Here is a 15,928-nt window from a genome sequence, read left to right on the forward strand (position 1 = left end):
AACCTGTGTAATTCATAGCAGAGTTTCTTCATTCTGGTGTTTGAGTACAAGATCGATTGCTGCTACAATGAATGTGCCTAAGATCCATGTGACCAAAATCACCACCACCCCATCAAGTTTGGCAGCAGATTTAGATTATCTAAATAACTTCACTTCATCTACCACCACCACCACCACAAAACACTACACCAAACAATAATAATTATTCTAACAATTCAACAACACTTGCTCAAAATTCCATGGAGATGGTTAAGCTTCATTTGATTATGGAGATTGTATCAGATAGATTGGAGATGCACAAGAACGTGGCAGCGCAACGCGACAACTGGAACCACCTTCTTCTAACATCAGTTAACATGATCACTCTTTCTGCTTCAACCATGCTTGCTCTTGCAGCTACTAGTACTACTTCAAGTGGAGCACCTCTTATGGCACTTAAGGTTTCATCAACAATCCTTTTCATGGCTGCAACTGGAATACTTGCTGTCATGAACAAATTCCAGCCATCACAGCTTGCTGAGGAACAGAGAAATGCTGCTAGGTTGTTCAAGCAGCTTAATGGAGAGCTAAGAACAAAGGTTTCTCTCCGTAACGCCAATGAATTCGAGGTAACTGAAGCGATGGAAAGAGTTTTGGCATTGGACAAGGCTTACCCTCTTCCTCTTTTAGGCACCATGCTTGACAAATTCCCTCACAAAATTGAACCAGCAGTGTGGTGGCCTCAAAGGAAGAAGAAACATCATTGGAAAGAAGTAGGGGACAACAAAAACAACAGCAATAATGGATGGGATTCAAGGTTGGAAGGGGAAATGAAAGCAATTGTGAAAGCTGTGAGGAAGAAGGACATGGCTGAGTACACGAGGCTAAGTAGAAAGGCTTTGAATCTAAACAAGGTGTTGGCAGTTTCAGGGCCATTACTCACTGGTCTTGCAGCAATTGGTTCTGCTTGTTTGGGATGTGTGAATGGTTCATGGCCTGTGATGTTTGGTGTTGTTGGTGGGGCTTTGGCTTGTGTTGTTAACACAGTTGAGCATGGTGGCCAAGTTGGCATGGTGTTTGAGTTATATAGGTCTCTTATTGGGTTCTTTAAGCTCATGGAGGAGTCTATTCAGCAGAATTTAAGGGAAAAAGATCTTCACAGAAGGGAAAATGGAGAATTGTTTGAGATCAAAGTTGCCCTACAGCTTGGTAAAAGTCTTGAAGAACTAAGGCAATTTTCATCTTCTACTCAAAACGATTTTGCTAGCAAGCTTTTCTAGGCATACCAAAAATGTTATTAAGATTCTTTGTAAATGATAATTTGAGACTTTAGCTTATCTGCTCAAATTATTCATCAAGCTGGTTCTGATCTGCATTGTCCTTATGCATTGCATAGTTTAGGGGTCAAGTTGTACTATTCATTCACTCTTTTATATGTAAAGCGCTTGACTTAATTAATTTTATCCTTATTATTTTGTTATTAACTTATAAGAAGACCAAAAACAAATAGAAAAGCCAAAAGGCCAAACAGGAAAAAGGATGCTAACTAATTTTGGTCACTAATAGTTACAATTGAACAACAGAACAGAACAAGTGAGAACAGGTTTGGAGACTTGAAATGAAATGGGAATTTTATTTGTTTTGACATCCATATCCATGATCCATAAGAAGCTAATTATGTGGATTAGCAACAATCGGTAAACAAATTGATATAAGTATGTAACAATGCTGCAGCTTTCTCTTTACCTGATTTTTGTAAACCCCCAACTTCATTACTGTTGTTAGGAGTCCCTTTCACGTGTCAAATTCTGAGTGGCTCAGCCTCTAGGTGGGATATTCATCCCAACGAAATTACCGAAAATTGCAAAACCAAACATTAAAAGTATTCAAATTTTACACTTCTAGTTACTCAGTCCTTGTCTAACGTAAACGGTTGGTAGTAAAAAGTAATAATAGACTAATGCAGGCTGCATTAAACAAAAGCATAATTTGCAGACGGATTCTTTAATTATGTGACTTTCATTATCCATTATTACTAGTTTATTCTGCTTCCATCTAGTGCCTTTTGGTCTAGTTAAAAACATAACCTTACAATTTCTAGTCAACTAAACCTACAAAAGAAGCAAAAATAAGAGAGAATAATCTTATTAAGTTCAGAACTCATTTAATTGCGGATTAGAATATGATTAACACTAATAGGGCGGTGCTCACATAGATCTGATTTACACAAACGACATTTTCTCGTTAATAAAAACAAGAGTGGTGTAATGTAACCACAAACTATTCTTCTTGCCTTCCATTGCCTTTTCCTTTTCCTTTTTTTCTTCACATTCCAACCAAAAGCTCCAATTTTTTTTTATTATTTTTAAAATTTTAATTGAATCTGACTGACTGGTATCAATGACCATTTGAGATTGATGACAGTGATGCACAACCTCCCAGTGGGCCCATAAGAATTGTGTCTCTGTCATCCAACTGTTTGTGAAATTGCCACACTCACTCATACGGTCATACCCCATCGATCAAAGATCCGAAATTTAAGCTCTTGACATTGTTGCGCTGCTCATTGTTGCTGTGGGAAGATGATTCAGTTGCTGTTTCTAGTGGTGTTCATGGAGGCAGCGATGATAGTGGTGTTGCTGTTCAAGACCCCATTGAGGAAGCTTGTGATAATGGGATTGGATCGGTTGAAGAGGGGTAGAGGACCACTTATGGTTAAGAGTGTTGCAGGTACCATCTTTGTGGTGCTCTTCTCCACTGTGTACACCATGCTCCAGATTCAGAAGCGTGGGATCGAGGATGCTGCTGGTGGTTCTCTCAACCCAACCGATCAGGTTCTAATGGCCAAGCACCTTCTTGAATCGACACTAATGGGTATGTACAATTCCTTTCCTTTCATTAGTTGAATGAGTTGTAGTTTTTGTTATGGTGTGAACTGATTTGTTACATTGCTATTTTGAGCTATTGAGGATGTATAATACAATGTGAGACTTTGTATATTCATGGTTGTGTCTCAGATTTATTCAGCATTTTTCATGATTGCATTGGAGTTACTGTTTCACTGTTTTTTGGTTTGGGTCATTCTAGAAATGTCTATATTACAGTTTGGTACTGGTTTTTCTTTCCTTAGTAGATGAATGTCGAATGTTGAATCAACTTGAGTTGTGTGAACTTCTTAAGCAGATTCTAAATATGAGCCATCAAAATGGGTTGATTAAATATTCCATAATAATCAAATTATATGGTTTTTACTGATTAATAGTACTCGAGCAAAATCAAACAATCTAAAATTATTGTTCTGTTCTAATAAAAACTTTTGGATTCCTGCTAAAGCACCTTCCTAAGGTAAAATACATAATATATATTAGAATAAACACCAATTTGGTCTTCAAGTAATTATAGATCAGACACTTTGCTCCCCAACAAATTTTGATTCCCTAGAAGTCTTTGAGAATTACTTCTGTCAGATCTGAAATTCCTTGGGAGCAAAGTGTTCGATCTAAAATTCGTTAAGGACCAATTTGATTGTTTACTCTATATATTATATTCCATATGAACTTCCTTATTGTCTTCCCAATAATGTTGATGCCATCCAATATCCTAAATCGCATCATAAGAAAAAGGACTTTGGAATGGAATCACAGTTATAATCCTACCTGAATGACACTGTTTTGAGTTTCAGAACACTCATTCTGTTCCCTTAATATTCTGAAAATATTGAGATTTGAGACTAGTAGAACACTATGGGTATTTAGAATCAATCATCTTTTGTCAATTATGTGCAGGTGCTGTACTTTTTCTTGCACTTATGGTAGACAGATTACACCATTACATAAGAGAACTCCGTCTTCGAAGGAAGGGCATGGAAGCTGCCAAGAAACAAGCACGTGCAGAAGAAGCAAAAGTTTTGAATTCAGAAGAAAACAAAGCCATAGAAGAAGAAGCAGCCAGATTGAGAAAAGAAGTCCACCAGCTTGAATCTGAACTGCGGTCAAAAACTGAAGATGTAGATGTTGCAGAAGCCAATGTATCTGCTTTAAGAAAACAATCTGAGGGCTTCTTGCTTGAGTATGGCCGCTTACTGGAAGAAAACCAGGAACTCCGCAGTCAATTACAATCGGTCAATGGAAGGTTGTCACGTTAAGGTACCAACAAGAGTATGTCAGAAAAGATTGCAGGTGTGTGGATGATTTAGTTTCCAGGATTTCATGGAAGTTTGCTGATAACAGGTTTATCACATGATCCATAAGAATTAGGATTTTCACTTGAAGGTTGTGATTTTGATATCAATTTTCTGCTGACAAAAAATGTGAAAATTTTGAAAAGTGACTACAGAAATATAGTTCTGATTCCCTGCACATATGTAACTTATATGTTTCACTACTTAAGATTTGACAAACTTTGAAGGATGTGGCCAAGAAAGTGCCTGGTGCTGTTTTATGTTTTTTTCTGTTGGCATTTATTGTTGCTTGATATTAACATTGGTCCTATTCAGATGACGCCTTGCTTGGCCGTAGAATATTTCTTGTCTGGTCATTTCTTGTGTTAAACTTTTTTTTTTTCATTTTTGGTCATATTTATGTTAGTTAATCTTACCTAAAATAGTTCTTATGTCCAAGAAGATTAAGAAACTTTTATTGTCTTTTAGCCTTTTACCTCCTTTTTATTTTAATTTATTAGGCCTAAGTTGGCATTGGTACAATACTATTTGCTGTATTCATTTTTTTATTTTGCTTAAGTTGGCATTGGTACAATGCAATTGCTATTTGTTGCATTGCTCTTCTCAGCCTGCATTTTTTTAATATGATGAATGACACTCAGATTTCAGTTAAAAACTAAACGTAACTTGACAGGTACTACATTACAAAGCATTCTAATATATAACCAATTTAAGTTGATCAAGTGGTCAACTCACTCGTCTGCTTAAATATTGGGAATTCGAATTCCTTCTTGTGCATACAGTAACTTATTAGCTAATAGCAGACCTTTAAATAGAACTTAAATCTATAATAAATTAGTCCTTGATTTATCAGATTTGAAGATACTAGGAAAAAAAAAGCATTCTTACATATGCCAATTTGGACAAATTATGTTAAGATAACAGAGTTTTAGGCTGAGCTGGTAAATAGATAATAGTTGTCAATTTATTTATTTATGATGTAAAATAAGATTCTTGGTTATGTATGGTTCAGTCCAAAAAGGAATAATTGGTAACTCTTTAGAATTAGGTCATGTTATCATAGATGAAAAGATAGACAACCCAACCACCATCCTGCTGCAGCCTGGTTCGAATTACAAAAACACTTATTTTAATTTGACTCTTTTGTTTTGGCCTTTTTCGGTACCATTTTATATTTGAAAAGACCCAAACTTATGATTTGTGCCATTACTGTTACCCTTATCGTATAGTTTGTAATTGTGGTCCCCTTGGAACTAATAATAGAGGCTAGCTGATATAATATAATTATAATAATGAAAGAATATGTAATTAATAAAGATGTTAGATAACAAAGGGAAGGAGGGGCGGTTACTTAGTGCTGTTGAGGATAAAGTGGCATCTGCGACCTCTCAGCTCATTTAAGAGCCCAAAATGTGTTCTCATTTGCAACTTGCCCAGGCCAAATCAGTTATATGAATTAAGGTATTGGTTAATTAAGATAACCATAGTGATGTTTTTTATTTTACATTAAAAAGTTGGCGCCACTAAAAGTCTCCAAGATAAATTAACCATGCTGATGTGCATTCAGTAAGTATCAATTTGGACGGTGTCACTATCCAATCACCATCAATAACAAAACCAGATATACCATATTAAAAAAGTAAGAAATTTACTGTTTAAAAACATGTTGCATTGTGATCTGCATTATGTTTCGTTACAGTATAATATAATAAAGTATAGGTTAACATGTTAGCTGGTTAAAGTAGGAGCCAGCCTTTGCTATATGGATAGCATTAAATTTAGCCTCACATTATTGGGAACACGTTATTATTCCATTGAAGTAGAATAGGAAATTTAAATTGTAAAGTAGCCATATCATCCAAAGTGGAATTAAAGAGGAGACCATGCGTAACATAAATTTCTTTCTTCTTACAACAATAATAATAAATGTTTAGAGATGAACATGATGAACAACACCCTAAAAACACTGAATCTCTAATGCAACACTTACAATCAATGATTCTGCAAAGGTAAGAATCACCAACAACAACTACTACATCATTCCATCTACTCAATTCATGAATTACATTGCAAATTACTACTACATCCTGTGGTGGTTCATAAAAATTCACCAAAACATTCTCATCATCCTCTCTAAGGATCCTAACATTGTCTGAACAAAAATCCTGAGCTATCCCAACGGGAGAGTAGTCCTCATTACTTCTCACAGTGATCCACTTATCATCATCAGCATTATTAAGATCCCAGTTAGGCTCATCATCACCACACAACCCAAGAACTCTGTCCCTAGCACTAGGAGAATTCATTGAAGAGATGCCACGTGGCGAGTCCTGATTGGTGTCCCAGTTCCAAAGGCCTTGTGGTTCCAAAACACTTGTGGGTGTGTCCAAATCATGCTCATCACATTCTATTCCCACAAAACGCGATTCCGCAACGAACGCGTGTCCCAGAAGCTCCTTCACCGTCCATCTCTTACTCGCTTCACTCCTCAAGCACTTCCCCAAGAAGTCCTTAACTTCCTCCGACACAGATTCCGGAATCTCTGGCGCCTCGCCGGAGAATCCAACCCGATAAAGCACCGAAACAGGGTCGCCGGAAACGTCTTTCCACGGCGGTTTCCCGGTAACCATCTCAAGAATGGTGCATCCCAGGGCCCACACGTCAGCTGGGAATCCCTGTTCATCCCCACGCGCCACCTCCGGCGCCATGAACGCCGGCGTTCCAGCGATAACCCCTCCTCGTCCGCCGGCGCCGGAGCCAACTTTGCGGGCACAACCAAAGTCGGCGATTTTGGCGCCATGTTGGGTGATGAGAACGTTCTGCCCTTTTACATCGCAATGTACTATCCCATTGGAATGAAGATAGTTGAGTCCCAACAGAATCTGGCGCGTGTAGACACTTGCCAATGAGTGTTCCATGGTGGCACCGCCGTGATTGTAATGGGCAATTACGTCAAGCAGGGTCCCCCTTGGCGCGTATTCCAAGAAGAGGTTGTAAAAGTACCGACCATCCTCGTACGTAACATCGTACCCTTTGTACTTGACAATCTGAGGACAATTGAGCGATGAAAGAAGACCCTGTTCCTTCCGCAGCTCCTCAGACCGGTGTACCTCCGCTGACTTCACGGCAAAGAGTTCACCAAACCCATGAAATTCAGCGGTGTAGACGGTGGCTGTGGATCCCCGGCCGAGGGTGTGACCTCTAGTCCAGTAGTAGTCCATGGATCAGAGGTAAGAGAGAAGAGAGTGTATGGAATGGAATGTTATTGTTGGGAATTGGGAGCAAGCTAAGTTTCTTACAGTTTATGGAAATTATTATATATTTATATAAGATACAATTTGGTTTGGTTTGGTTTGGTTTGGTTGGCTTAGTGTGAGGGGTTAACCGAGTTATGATTGGTGATATGGAAAGCTGCTCTTTCATTTAAAAATGTGCACTTTTTTTTTGCTTGTGTACAATGGACGGCGGCCGTCTCATTCATCTATCACAAGGTTCTTGTCATGAGATGATGGGAGCGATCCACGTGTCCAAGCCTCTCCTTTTGTTGTTGGCCGGCCATGTTATGTGTGTTCACTGTTCGCTAGTGCTAGTTATGGTTAGTGCTAGTACTGTACACCTGGCTAGTTTTAGACTTGGATGAAGAAAAATTATTTATCTTCTAAACAAGGATTTTTCAAAATAATCATGAGATAGTGAATTGTGTTCACATGGTGGCACGTGGTTATACTACGCTAAGATTGCGGTTCGGTGCATGCTGAAATATTAACCGGTGAACGTTATTACTGTGTGCGCGCGTGATTCATGAATCATGAGTGTTTATGGATATAATCTTCACTGGCATATTCCATGGTATTTTCTTTTTTTTTGTTCCATTAATTTTGTTAACTATATTGTAAACTATATGTTAGTACCTTTCATGAGCCCACACCACCACAATAGGTTAGGAACTTTATGCTATAATAGTATATGCATTATTATTATTATTAGGTAGCCTAGATAATAATGTGAAAATTACAGGGATTTTGCCAAACAGGTAGGTAGCACATTCTGTTTGGAAAAGATAGAAAACCGTCTCAATATAATAATCTCCAAATGAAAAGAACAAGATGAAAATAACTGTTTCGATTCAGTGAATTCGATATAATAATCTGCATGCATTGTATGTATCTGTTTTGGTGAAAGTCAATTCTTGAGGAATTTATTAGTTTTATACAGTGTAAAACATTTTGCATATGTTATATTATCTAATCACTATATATTATCATGTATATTAATATAATATTATTTGTAGCCTGTAGTCTTATCCGCTTTACTTCCCGCATAATTAATTCAGTTAATCTACGTACGCCGTAGTTGATTTTTAAAGTCAAAGTGGAATAATGGACGAAATGGTATTTTTTATTTTATAAAAAAGGAACTTCCAGTTCATCTCCGAGATTAGGTAGATTGTATGCGAAGCAAAACAAAATTAAAGAAAGGCAACAGCGAAAGGCTTTATTATTATTATTATTATTATTATTTTTATTTTAAAGAAAGAACCATTCGTAGCTTGGGATTTATCTATGATGAGTCACGATGACTGTAAAGGTGAATAAATATTGAAATATTAAACGGCGAAGGCCTCAAAAGTATGGGCAACAACGTTGGATTATTGCACTTTGCACAGATTGAAAGTACAGTTGGAATACATATAACATAACATAACATATGGTTAAAGGAAGGAACGAAAAAAGCCAACTAACTCGTTTCACTAATAAGCATAAGCAGCATCGATCACCACACATGATGAAAGGAAAAGAATTTGGCTTTTCTAAAGTCTATAAAAAGTGCATCATGTATTATACTTGTGTATTTTAGAGGATAACGTGTCACATTTAAATCATTTATGAGAAAAACTAATAATGTAAGATTTAATTTAAGAACCCCAAGCTTAATCAATCATATAATCTGTGTCATTAACTTTTCCATCAACCTTTAAATATTACAATGTTACACTCTTTAAAAAAAGAATAATGCTCCTACATCTCACACTTTAGAGAATCATTATCTATCAAGATCCAAAATTAAATGCCAACCAGGCTGTCCATTCACGTTGTGACTTGTGAAATTGTTAGCTAACTATATTATATACATACGAAGAGTTTCAAGTGTATTAAGAATACTGGTGTTCCAAGTTATTTTAATGGTTGATCTGAACTAAAAAAAATATATATAATATATATTAATTAAAATTAACAGTTAAAACAACTGAAATACTGGTATTTTTAATATACTTTAAATTTTTTTATATATATAAAAGAATTTTAAGTGTATTAAGAATACCGATATTCTATTTATTTTAATAGTTGATCTGAATTATAAAAAATATATATAATATATATTATTTCAAACGAGTTTATAAATTAAAACGAGGAAAAGAATAAGAAATTAAAGAAAGTGAAAACAAATGTTGGAGTGAAGTGTAAGTGTTGAAAGTAGGGTGAGGAAGTGTGGACGTAGGCGTTGACGCTTTGCGTGCGTATTAGTGACGGTAACACGCTTAAGGGCGTGTTTGGATGCTTGAAATTGAAGCAAGCCAATGATTGAAGATTGCATTAGTCACATGCCGCCAGCCAATCATCTTTGATGCATGCATTGGATCAGGGGATCACGCTGCGGCATGCTGTACGGTGCACATTTCATAATCCCCCTTTTTTTTCTTAATTAAGATTTGATTAAAAAGCGTTCACATTTCTTTTTTAGTTTTTCCAGAATGGAAACCTGGCTTCTACTCATCACTACCTAAACACCTGAATAGCCATTGGCCAGATACATTGACCCAAATTTAACTATAAATTTGTTGTGGCTGGTGACATGCTAGCTCAATTCAATACGTGTCACCTTATCGTCACTATTATATGGCTCAAATTAGATCTAACTAGGTGATTATATTTTAAGATTTTTCCAACCCGCCGGCATGTTCCTCAACCTCCAAAACTCTGACATGTCATAATTTGCTTCTACTCACAAATTAAGGTATCGTTATTTGTAAATACAATTTTGTAATGATTTAATACATACTCAATTTAGAGGTGGAGTTATATACTGATAATAGAAGCTGTACGAAGCAAGTTATCTAAGACCAATGAATAGGGTATTAAACTACTATTTTACTTTAGTTTATATATAACAATAAAAAAATTGTGTGAGTTATAAATTTAATCCAACAAAATAAATATATTTCGTTATAATTTTATCTTTTATTATTTTATTTTATCTTTATTTATTTTTATCTTTCATAAGTCAATACTCTGTATATATTTAATTTTACTTTCATAGTTTACAATTATTTGTCTTCTTTTCTTTTTCTGCCTCTTTCTTTAACAATACATTAAATGTCTCATAATTTGCTATATTTTTTTCTTAATAATGGAATGCATGGGGAATCAAGAAGATACTGAAAATGATTTCCCACTACTTCCTAAGTCATACGAAGAATTTTGTGAAATGTTTTCATTAGAAGAAGTTGAGTTAAATATCCCACCTGTTAGTGAAAAATTATTTGAAGATAATCAATATTCATTATTAGATGGTAGTGACTCCTATATTCCACAGTGTATTACTAAATTTTTTCAGTTATGTCCACTGTATGCAACACTTTTTCTACCTGATGATATGTTTTAAGAGATATTTTCTGAAGGAGTTTTATTAAAAGAGCTTAGTGATAACATCATCTTTAAAACTGCTAATGAGTCATCATCAATCAATAATGTCACTCCAAGTGATAATTTTCGAGAAGAAGAGATAATGAACAAGTTGAAAAATATCAATGCAAGTTGTCTTAGCAGAATAGTATTAAGCCCAACAGACATGCTTACTTTAAATTCTTGAAGAAGACGATGAACAAAATTATGTCAAGGCTAGTTTATATGATAACAAAAGAAAATTAAATGTGAGTTGCAAGATTTTTTTATTGTTGTCATAGGTTAAAGTGAAATAGTAGTTTAATACAAGGATTCAAACACAAGGTTGCTTCAATCCTATGTGTTGGGAATAATACACCATTCTCTCTTGAGAAAATACCTTTGACAGAGAAATAAAATAGACACAATCACAACACGAGAATTTAACGTGGAAACTCCAATTACCGGAGAAAAAAACCACGGCCGTTGTCAAATGACAACCAGAGAATATCACTATGTGAAAATTGTTACAACACATAGACTTCTTTCTCTCTAACACCGGCACCCCAGTACACCCACACTCTCTCAAAGCAAATATTTAACTACACCTCACAACACTCTCTAATCAAAGAGTATAGAGGAAAAGAAAAATCAGATACAAGCTTAAAGTGTTTCCGACTGGTGCAAAAACAAATGGAGAACTTAGCCTCATATTTATAGCCTAGGCCACCCACTCCATTTGCTATCCTAAGTAATGTGGGACTAATTCAACCAAATCCTAACAATCTCCACCTTGATTGAAATAGTCACACATCTTCAGCTTCCATTGTCAACACCGAAAATTCTTTGCTGTTATTGTCTATACCGACAATCATAGTTCAGAGAACTATCATACTCCACCATGAAAGTATACTCACTTGGAATTAGACCACTCCAAGCATTTTGCCTTGGTACAGATTGAAACCTTGCTGAAAATTCATGGTGCAACTTCCAAATTGGCTTTTCCTGGAAGTTCTTCAGTCATCGACCTAACTCCGCCACACACCTTGCATCTCAACGCCAACTAATGCCCGTGTGCAATTGTGGACCCGATTGCCATAACTTATCCTTATCCATGGCAGTGCGGCAATACCATGAGGATACTTCTTGTCTTCAACGCCTTGTGCAAACCTGATTGTATCAACACATCCTTGACTTGTATTTGCCACAAGCCAAAATTGATTCTTCCATCAAATTTCTCTATTTCAAGCTTCACAGCACTTGAATATCCTGACATTGTTGCAACCGTATACTGGAATAGTATAACTCAACTGTAGATCGTGTACTAGGAAGGTCTCCAGGAAAGAGAGGTGGGTCACAATGGACACACTTAAATACCAGGTCTTTCCTTAGCCAGAACCTTTCCAAACTGCACTCTCATAGTGTCACACTGCCTTCCAGCAACAACAACAGCAACCAAAGATCAACCTCAAGCCACAGGACAAAATTCTTTTCTGATGTGGAAGGTCAGACTAGGCTGCAACCACAGAGCATACTAAGAATAAATCCCACCGAACTGAAACTCTGATACCACTTGTTGGGAATAATACACTATTCCCCCTTGAGAAAATACCTTTGACAGAGAAATAAAATAGACACAATCACAACACAAGAATTTAACGTGGAAACTCCAATTATTGGAGAAAAAACCACGGCCATTGTCAAATGACAACCAGAGAATATCACTATGTGAAAATTGTTACAACACATAGACTTCTTTCTCTCTAACACCGGCACCCCAGTACACCCACACTTTCTCAAAGCAAATATCTAACTACACCTCACAACACTCTCTAATCAAAGAGTATAGAGGAAAAGAAAAATCAGATACAAGCTTAAAGTGTTTCCGACTGGTGCAAAAACAAATGGAGAACTTAGCCTCGTATTTATAGTCTACGCCACCCACTCCATTTGCTATCCTGAACAATGTGGGACTAATTCAACCAAATCCTAACACTACGTAAGTTTATAGGCATGTGATGAAGGGGTATATGTGAGAACTTCTACGCTCCTTAAACCCAGCAATTAAATTAGGTGCAAAATAGATACAACAGTTCAATCATCTTTATATCAATATTTATCTTCTATTTGTACTATTTTTTCTTAGAAATAAATATTATTTTCTGTTCGTTACACTAGACCCAATTATACTCATTGCATATTTATTAAAGAAAAATTAAATAACTAACAGTTTTTTCGTTAATTTTTTTTGTAAGAATACAGGAAGGCTAAGAACAAATTTAGAAAATAAAATAAAATTTGTAAGGAGTTTTAATAAGAGAGAATTTATAAGAAATTTTTATAGGAGAATTTTATTTTTATTCATTGAAATTATAACATATATGATACTATATATATTTCTGTAGTATTGTAATTGAAACATCATCAAAAAAATAAGAAAGAAAATTAATTCACATCATATTATATAAAATAATCACATCATATTTTCTTATATTGACTTTGTTATAGTTAGTGCATTATTGTGGGTAGTGTTCAATTTTATATTACTTTGGGTAGTGCATCAAGAGTCAATATTATATTATTTATTATTTGAGTGGTAAAATTCAAGTTTGAATACAATGACTTCTACTAATGGAAATGTCAAATTAGGCAAATATAAAATTGAGAAGTTTAATGAAAAAAAATGATTTTTCCTGTTGGAAGATGCAAATGAAAATTTTGTTTATATCGCAGAAATTGCACAAGGCATTGGCGGAAAAAGAGAAAAAGTCAGAGGATATGAAGGATGGGGATTGGGAAGAATTAGATCTTGAAGCGCGAGCTGCGATAATCTTATGCCTTGAGAGGGATATTGCTTTCTTAGTGAATGAAGAAGCAACTGTAGCAGGCGTCTGGTTAAAGTTAGAGAGTAATTTCATGACAAAGACTCAAACTAACGGGATCTACTTAAAATCCAAATTGTATACATGCAAGATGGATCAGAGGAAGGCACCTCAATTCGAGAATATATCAATAAGTTTAATAGGATTATATCAAACTTAAAGGATATAGATGTGAAGATTAAAGATGAGGATCAGGCACTCATATTATTACTTTCATTACCGAAGTCCTATAAAAATTTGGTGCAGACTTTGCTGCTAGTACGTGACACTCTGACCATGGATGATCTACGTAAGGTTGCTACGAATGTAATGTCCTCTTCAAATGAAAGAGAGTATAATAATCAAGTACAAGGATTGTTTGCCGTTAGAAGGAGGAGTTTTGCCGTTAGAAGGAGGAGTAATGAAAGAGGAAAAGGTAAGCATAGAAAGTTTAGGCTAAAATCTAGACCTTGCGTGAAGAGAACATACTTTAAATGTGGCGAGTCTGAACATTTTAAAGCAAATTATCCAAATCGAAGATAAATTCCAAGAAACAGAACAATGACAACTCAAAAGAAAACAAGAAGCAAGTTACGTCTCAAATGGTGATGAAGATTGTTATTATGTAATAGATGATTCTTACGAGATATTCGGTAAGTTGATGCTTGATTTTGGAGTTATGGGTGTTCATGAGTCGGGTGAAACCAGATTTGATGTGACCCAGACTCGATCCGAACCTGACCCTAGACCCGATAAAACCTAAACACTTTTGGGCCACGATTATACTGGGTAAAAACCGAGCCGTAAACATTACATTACATTGATATCTTCTTGTAAACTAGCATGTAAAAATATCCAAATTTTCAAGACTCAATCCATTATTTGACATAGTAAAATTCACTTAGAAAAATATAACAAGAACCAACTCTTCTCTAAAATTAAAGTATAACTACAATCAATATATACTAATATTGTCTAATAACACCAATATTTAAATCAATAAAAATAACACAATATTATGCATTAGTCTAAAGTCTTATGCATTTTAAACATAAAACATTAACTTATAGTCTTATAATGACTAATAATACAAAATATTAAGATTTACAATACTTAAATTCCACATAAGAATAGCCATCATTCATCACTAATAACACAAAATATTAATTATGTATGATGACCGGGCCACCGGCTCGGGTTTGGGTGACTCGAGATATGGGTCGGATCCGACCCAAAATAATGACCGGGTCTGTTTTTTAGATCCTTATCCGGCTCAAGACCTGGTAAAATCACACCAAATTAGCCCTAAAATATTCGAGGCCGGGCCTATAATACCCTACCTTACTTAATCTTATGCTTAAGTCATAAGACTGTGATAGCAGGGTATTACGACCTTTAATCATAAAAATATATATAATAATAGGAAAAAAGATACTTAACTAGGAGTTTTGAAAAAACGGGTAAAACAAAAGTTGCAAAATAAAAAGGAAAACGGAATTACTTGCGTATTAAGAAACCTAAAGGTTGTAGATATAAATAAGCAGAAGAAAGAGAGTCAAGAATACAGTGAACTAGCTCTTGACTCAGCCTGCGAAACTAAGACTGGCCGGAGAATATTTATATATATATACAAGTATCCCAAAATACCCAAAATACAGAAATAAAGTCTGAACTCTTCTGTAACCTCTATGAGGAACAATATAATCAAGTTTCTTGGAGAGAAAGCTAAGTAACTAAGTACATATATACATAAGTTGTCAAACCAAAATATCCCATGAACTACTCTGCTTCAGGAATCCAGACACCTAGCGAGGAGCCTCTCGACCTGCATCTGAAAACAACAACACAGTATGGGATGAGAATCGGAGGTTCTCAGCATGGTAAAGGTGTCACACATATAATATATAAGGTCTTGAGAATACCAGAGGTAGTCCTAGAACGCCGACACTCATATTATAAAACTTAAAGAACTAAATAGAAACCTTAAATCAGGGTGGTTCTCTAAGGCTTTCTAAACTAAGTCAATTTCTTAAATCTAACTGAAACTTAACTAAAATTCCCGATCTCTCCGCCTTTTCTCCATCTCCGGTAATTACAAAGACAAATAAGCAGATAAAACAAGCACATGTAGAATGCAGATAATACAGATATCAATTATGACAATTAGCATGTTATAATCAATTAGGCAATCCCAAGTAATTCACAAGCAAGCAATTTAAACAATATGCACATGATGCATGCATGTC

General features: G+C 35.5%; 3 protein-coding genes across 3 annotated transcripts; 2 read left to right on the forward strand and 1 right to left on the reverse strand.

The window, feature by feature from the left end:
• Positions 1–239: 239 nt before the first annotated feature.
• On the forward strand, positions 240–1,259 carry LOC112795932 (probable F-box protein At4g22030). Its single transcript, XM_025838150.2, has one exon. The coding sequence runs from the start codon at positions 240–242 to the stop codon at positions 1,257–1,259; it is 1,020 nt and encodes a 339-aa protein (XP_025693935.1).
• An 823-nt stretch (positions 1,260–2,082) lies between these two features.
• On the forward strand, positions 2,083–4,515 carry LOC112795933 (uncharacterized). Its single transcript, XM_025838151.2, has 2 exons — positions 2,083–2,853; positions 3,765–4,515. Exons 1-2 carry the CDS (start codon positions 2,562–2,564, stop codon positions 4,121–4,123), a joined length of 651 nt encoding a protein of 216 aa, XP_025693936.1. The 5' UTR covers positions 2,083–2,561; the 3' UTR covers positions 4,124–4,515.
• A 1,428-nt stretch (positions 4,516–5,943) lies between these two features.
• Positions 5,944–8,060, reverse strand: LOC112794530 (mitogen-activated protein kinase kinase kinase 18-like). The gene has a single exon (XM_025836526.3). The coding sequence runs from the start codon at positions 7,378–7,380 to the stop codon at positions 5,944–5,946; it is 1,437 nt and encodes a 478-aa protein (XP_025692311.1). The 5' UTR covers positions 7,381–8,060.
• Positions 8,061–15,928: the final 7,868 nt, after the last annotated feature.

Source organism: Arachis hypogaea, chromosome 4 (assembly GCF_003086295.3).
Source record: "Arachis hypogaea cultivar Tifrunner chromosome 4, arahy.Tifrunner.gnm2.J5K5, whole genome shotgun sequence".
Lineage (NCBI taxonomy): Eukaryota > Viridiplantae > Streptophyta > Magnoliopsida > Fabales > Fabaceae > Arachis > Arachis hypogaea.

Bases quoted from the DNA above. Each gene is read 5' to 3' on its own strand.
- LOC112795932 (XM_025838150.2), top strand. From the start codon at position 240: ATGGAGATGGTTAAGCTTCATTTGATTATGGAGATTGTATCAGATAGA.
- LOC112795933 (XM_025838151.2), top strand. From the start codon at position 2,562: ATGATTCAGTTGCTGTTTCTAGTGGTGTTCATGGAGGCAGCGATGATA. The intron at 2,854-3,764 runs GTATGTACAATT...AATTATGTGCAG, and splicing joins TCTTGAATCGACACTAATGG to GTGCTGTACTTTTTCTTGCA.
- LOC112794530 (XM_025836526.3), bottom strand. From the start codon at position 7,380: ATGGACTACTACTGGACTAGAGGTCACACCCTCGGCCGGGGATCCACA.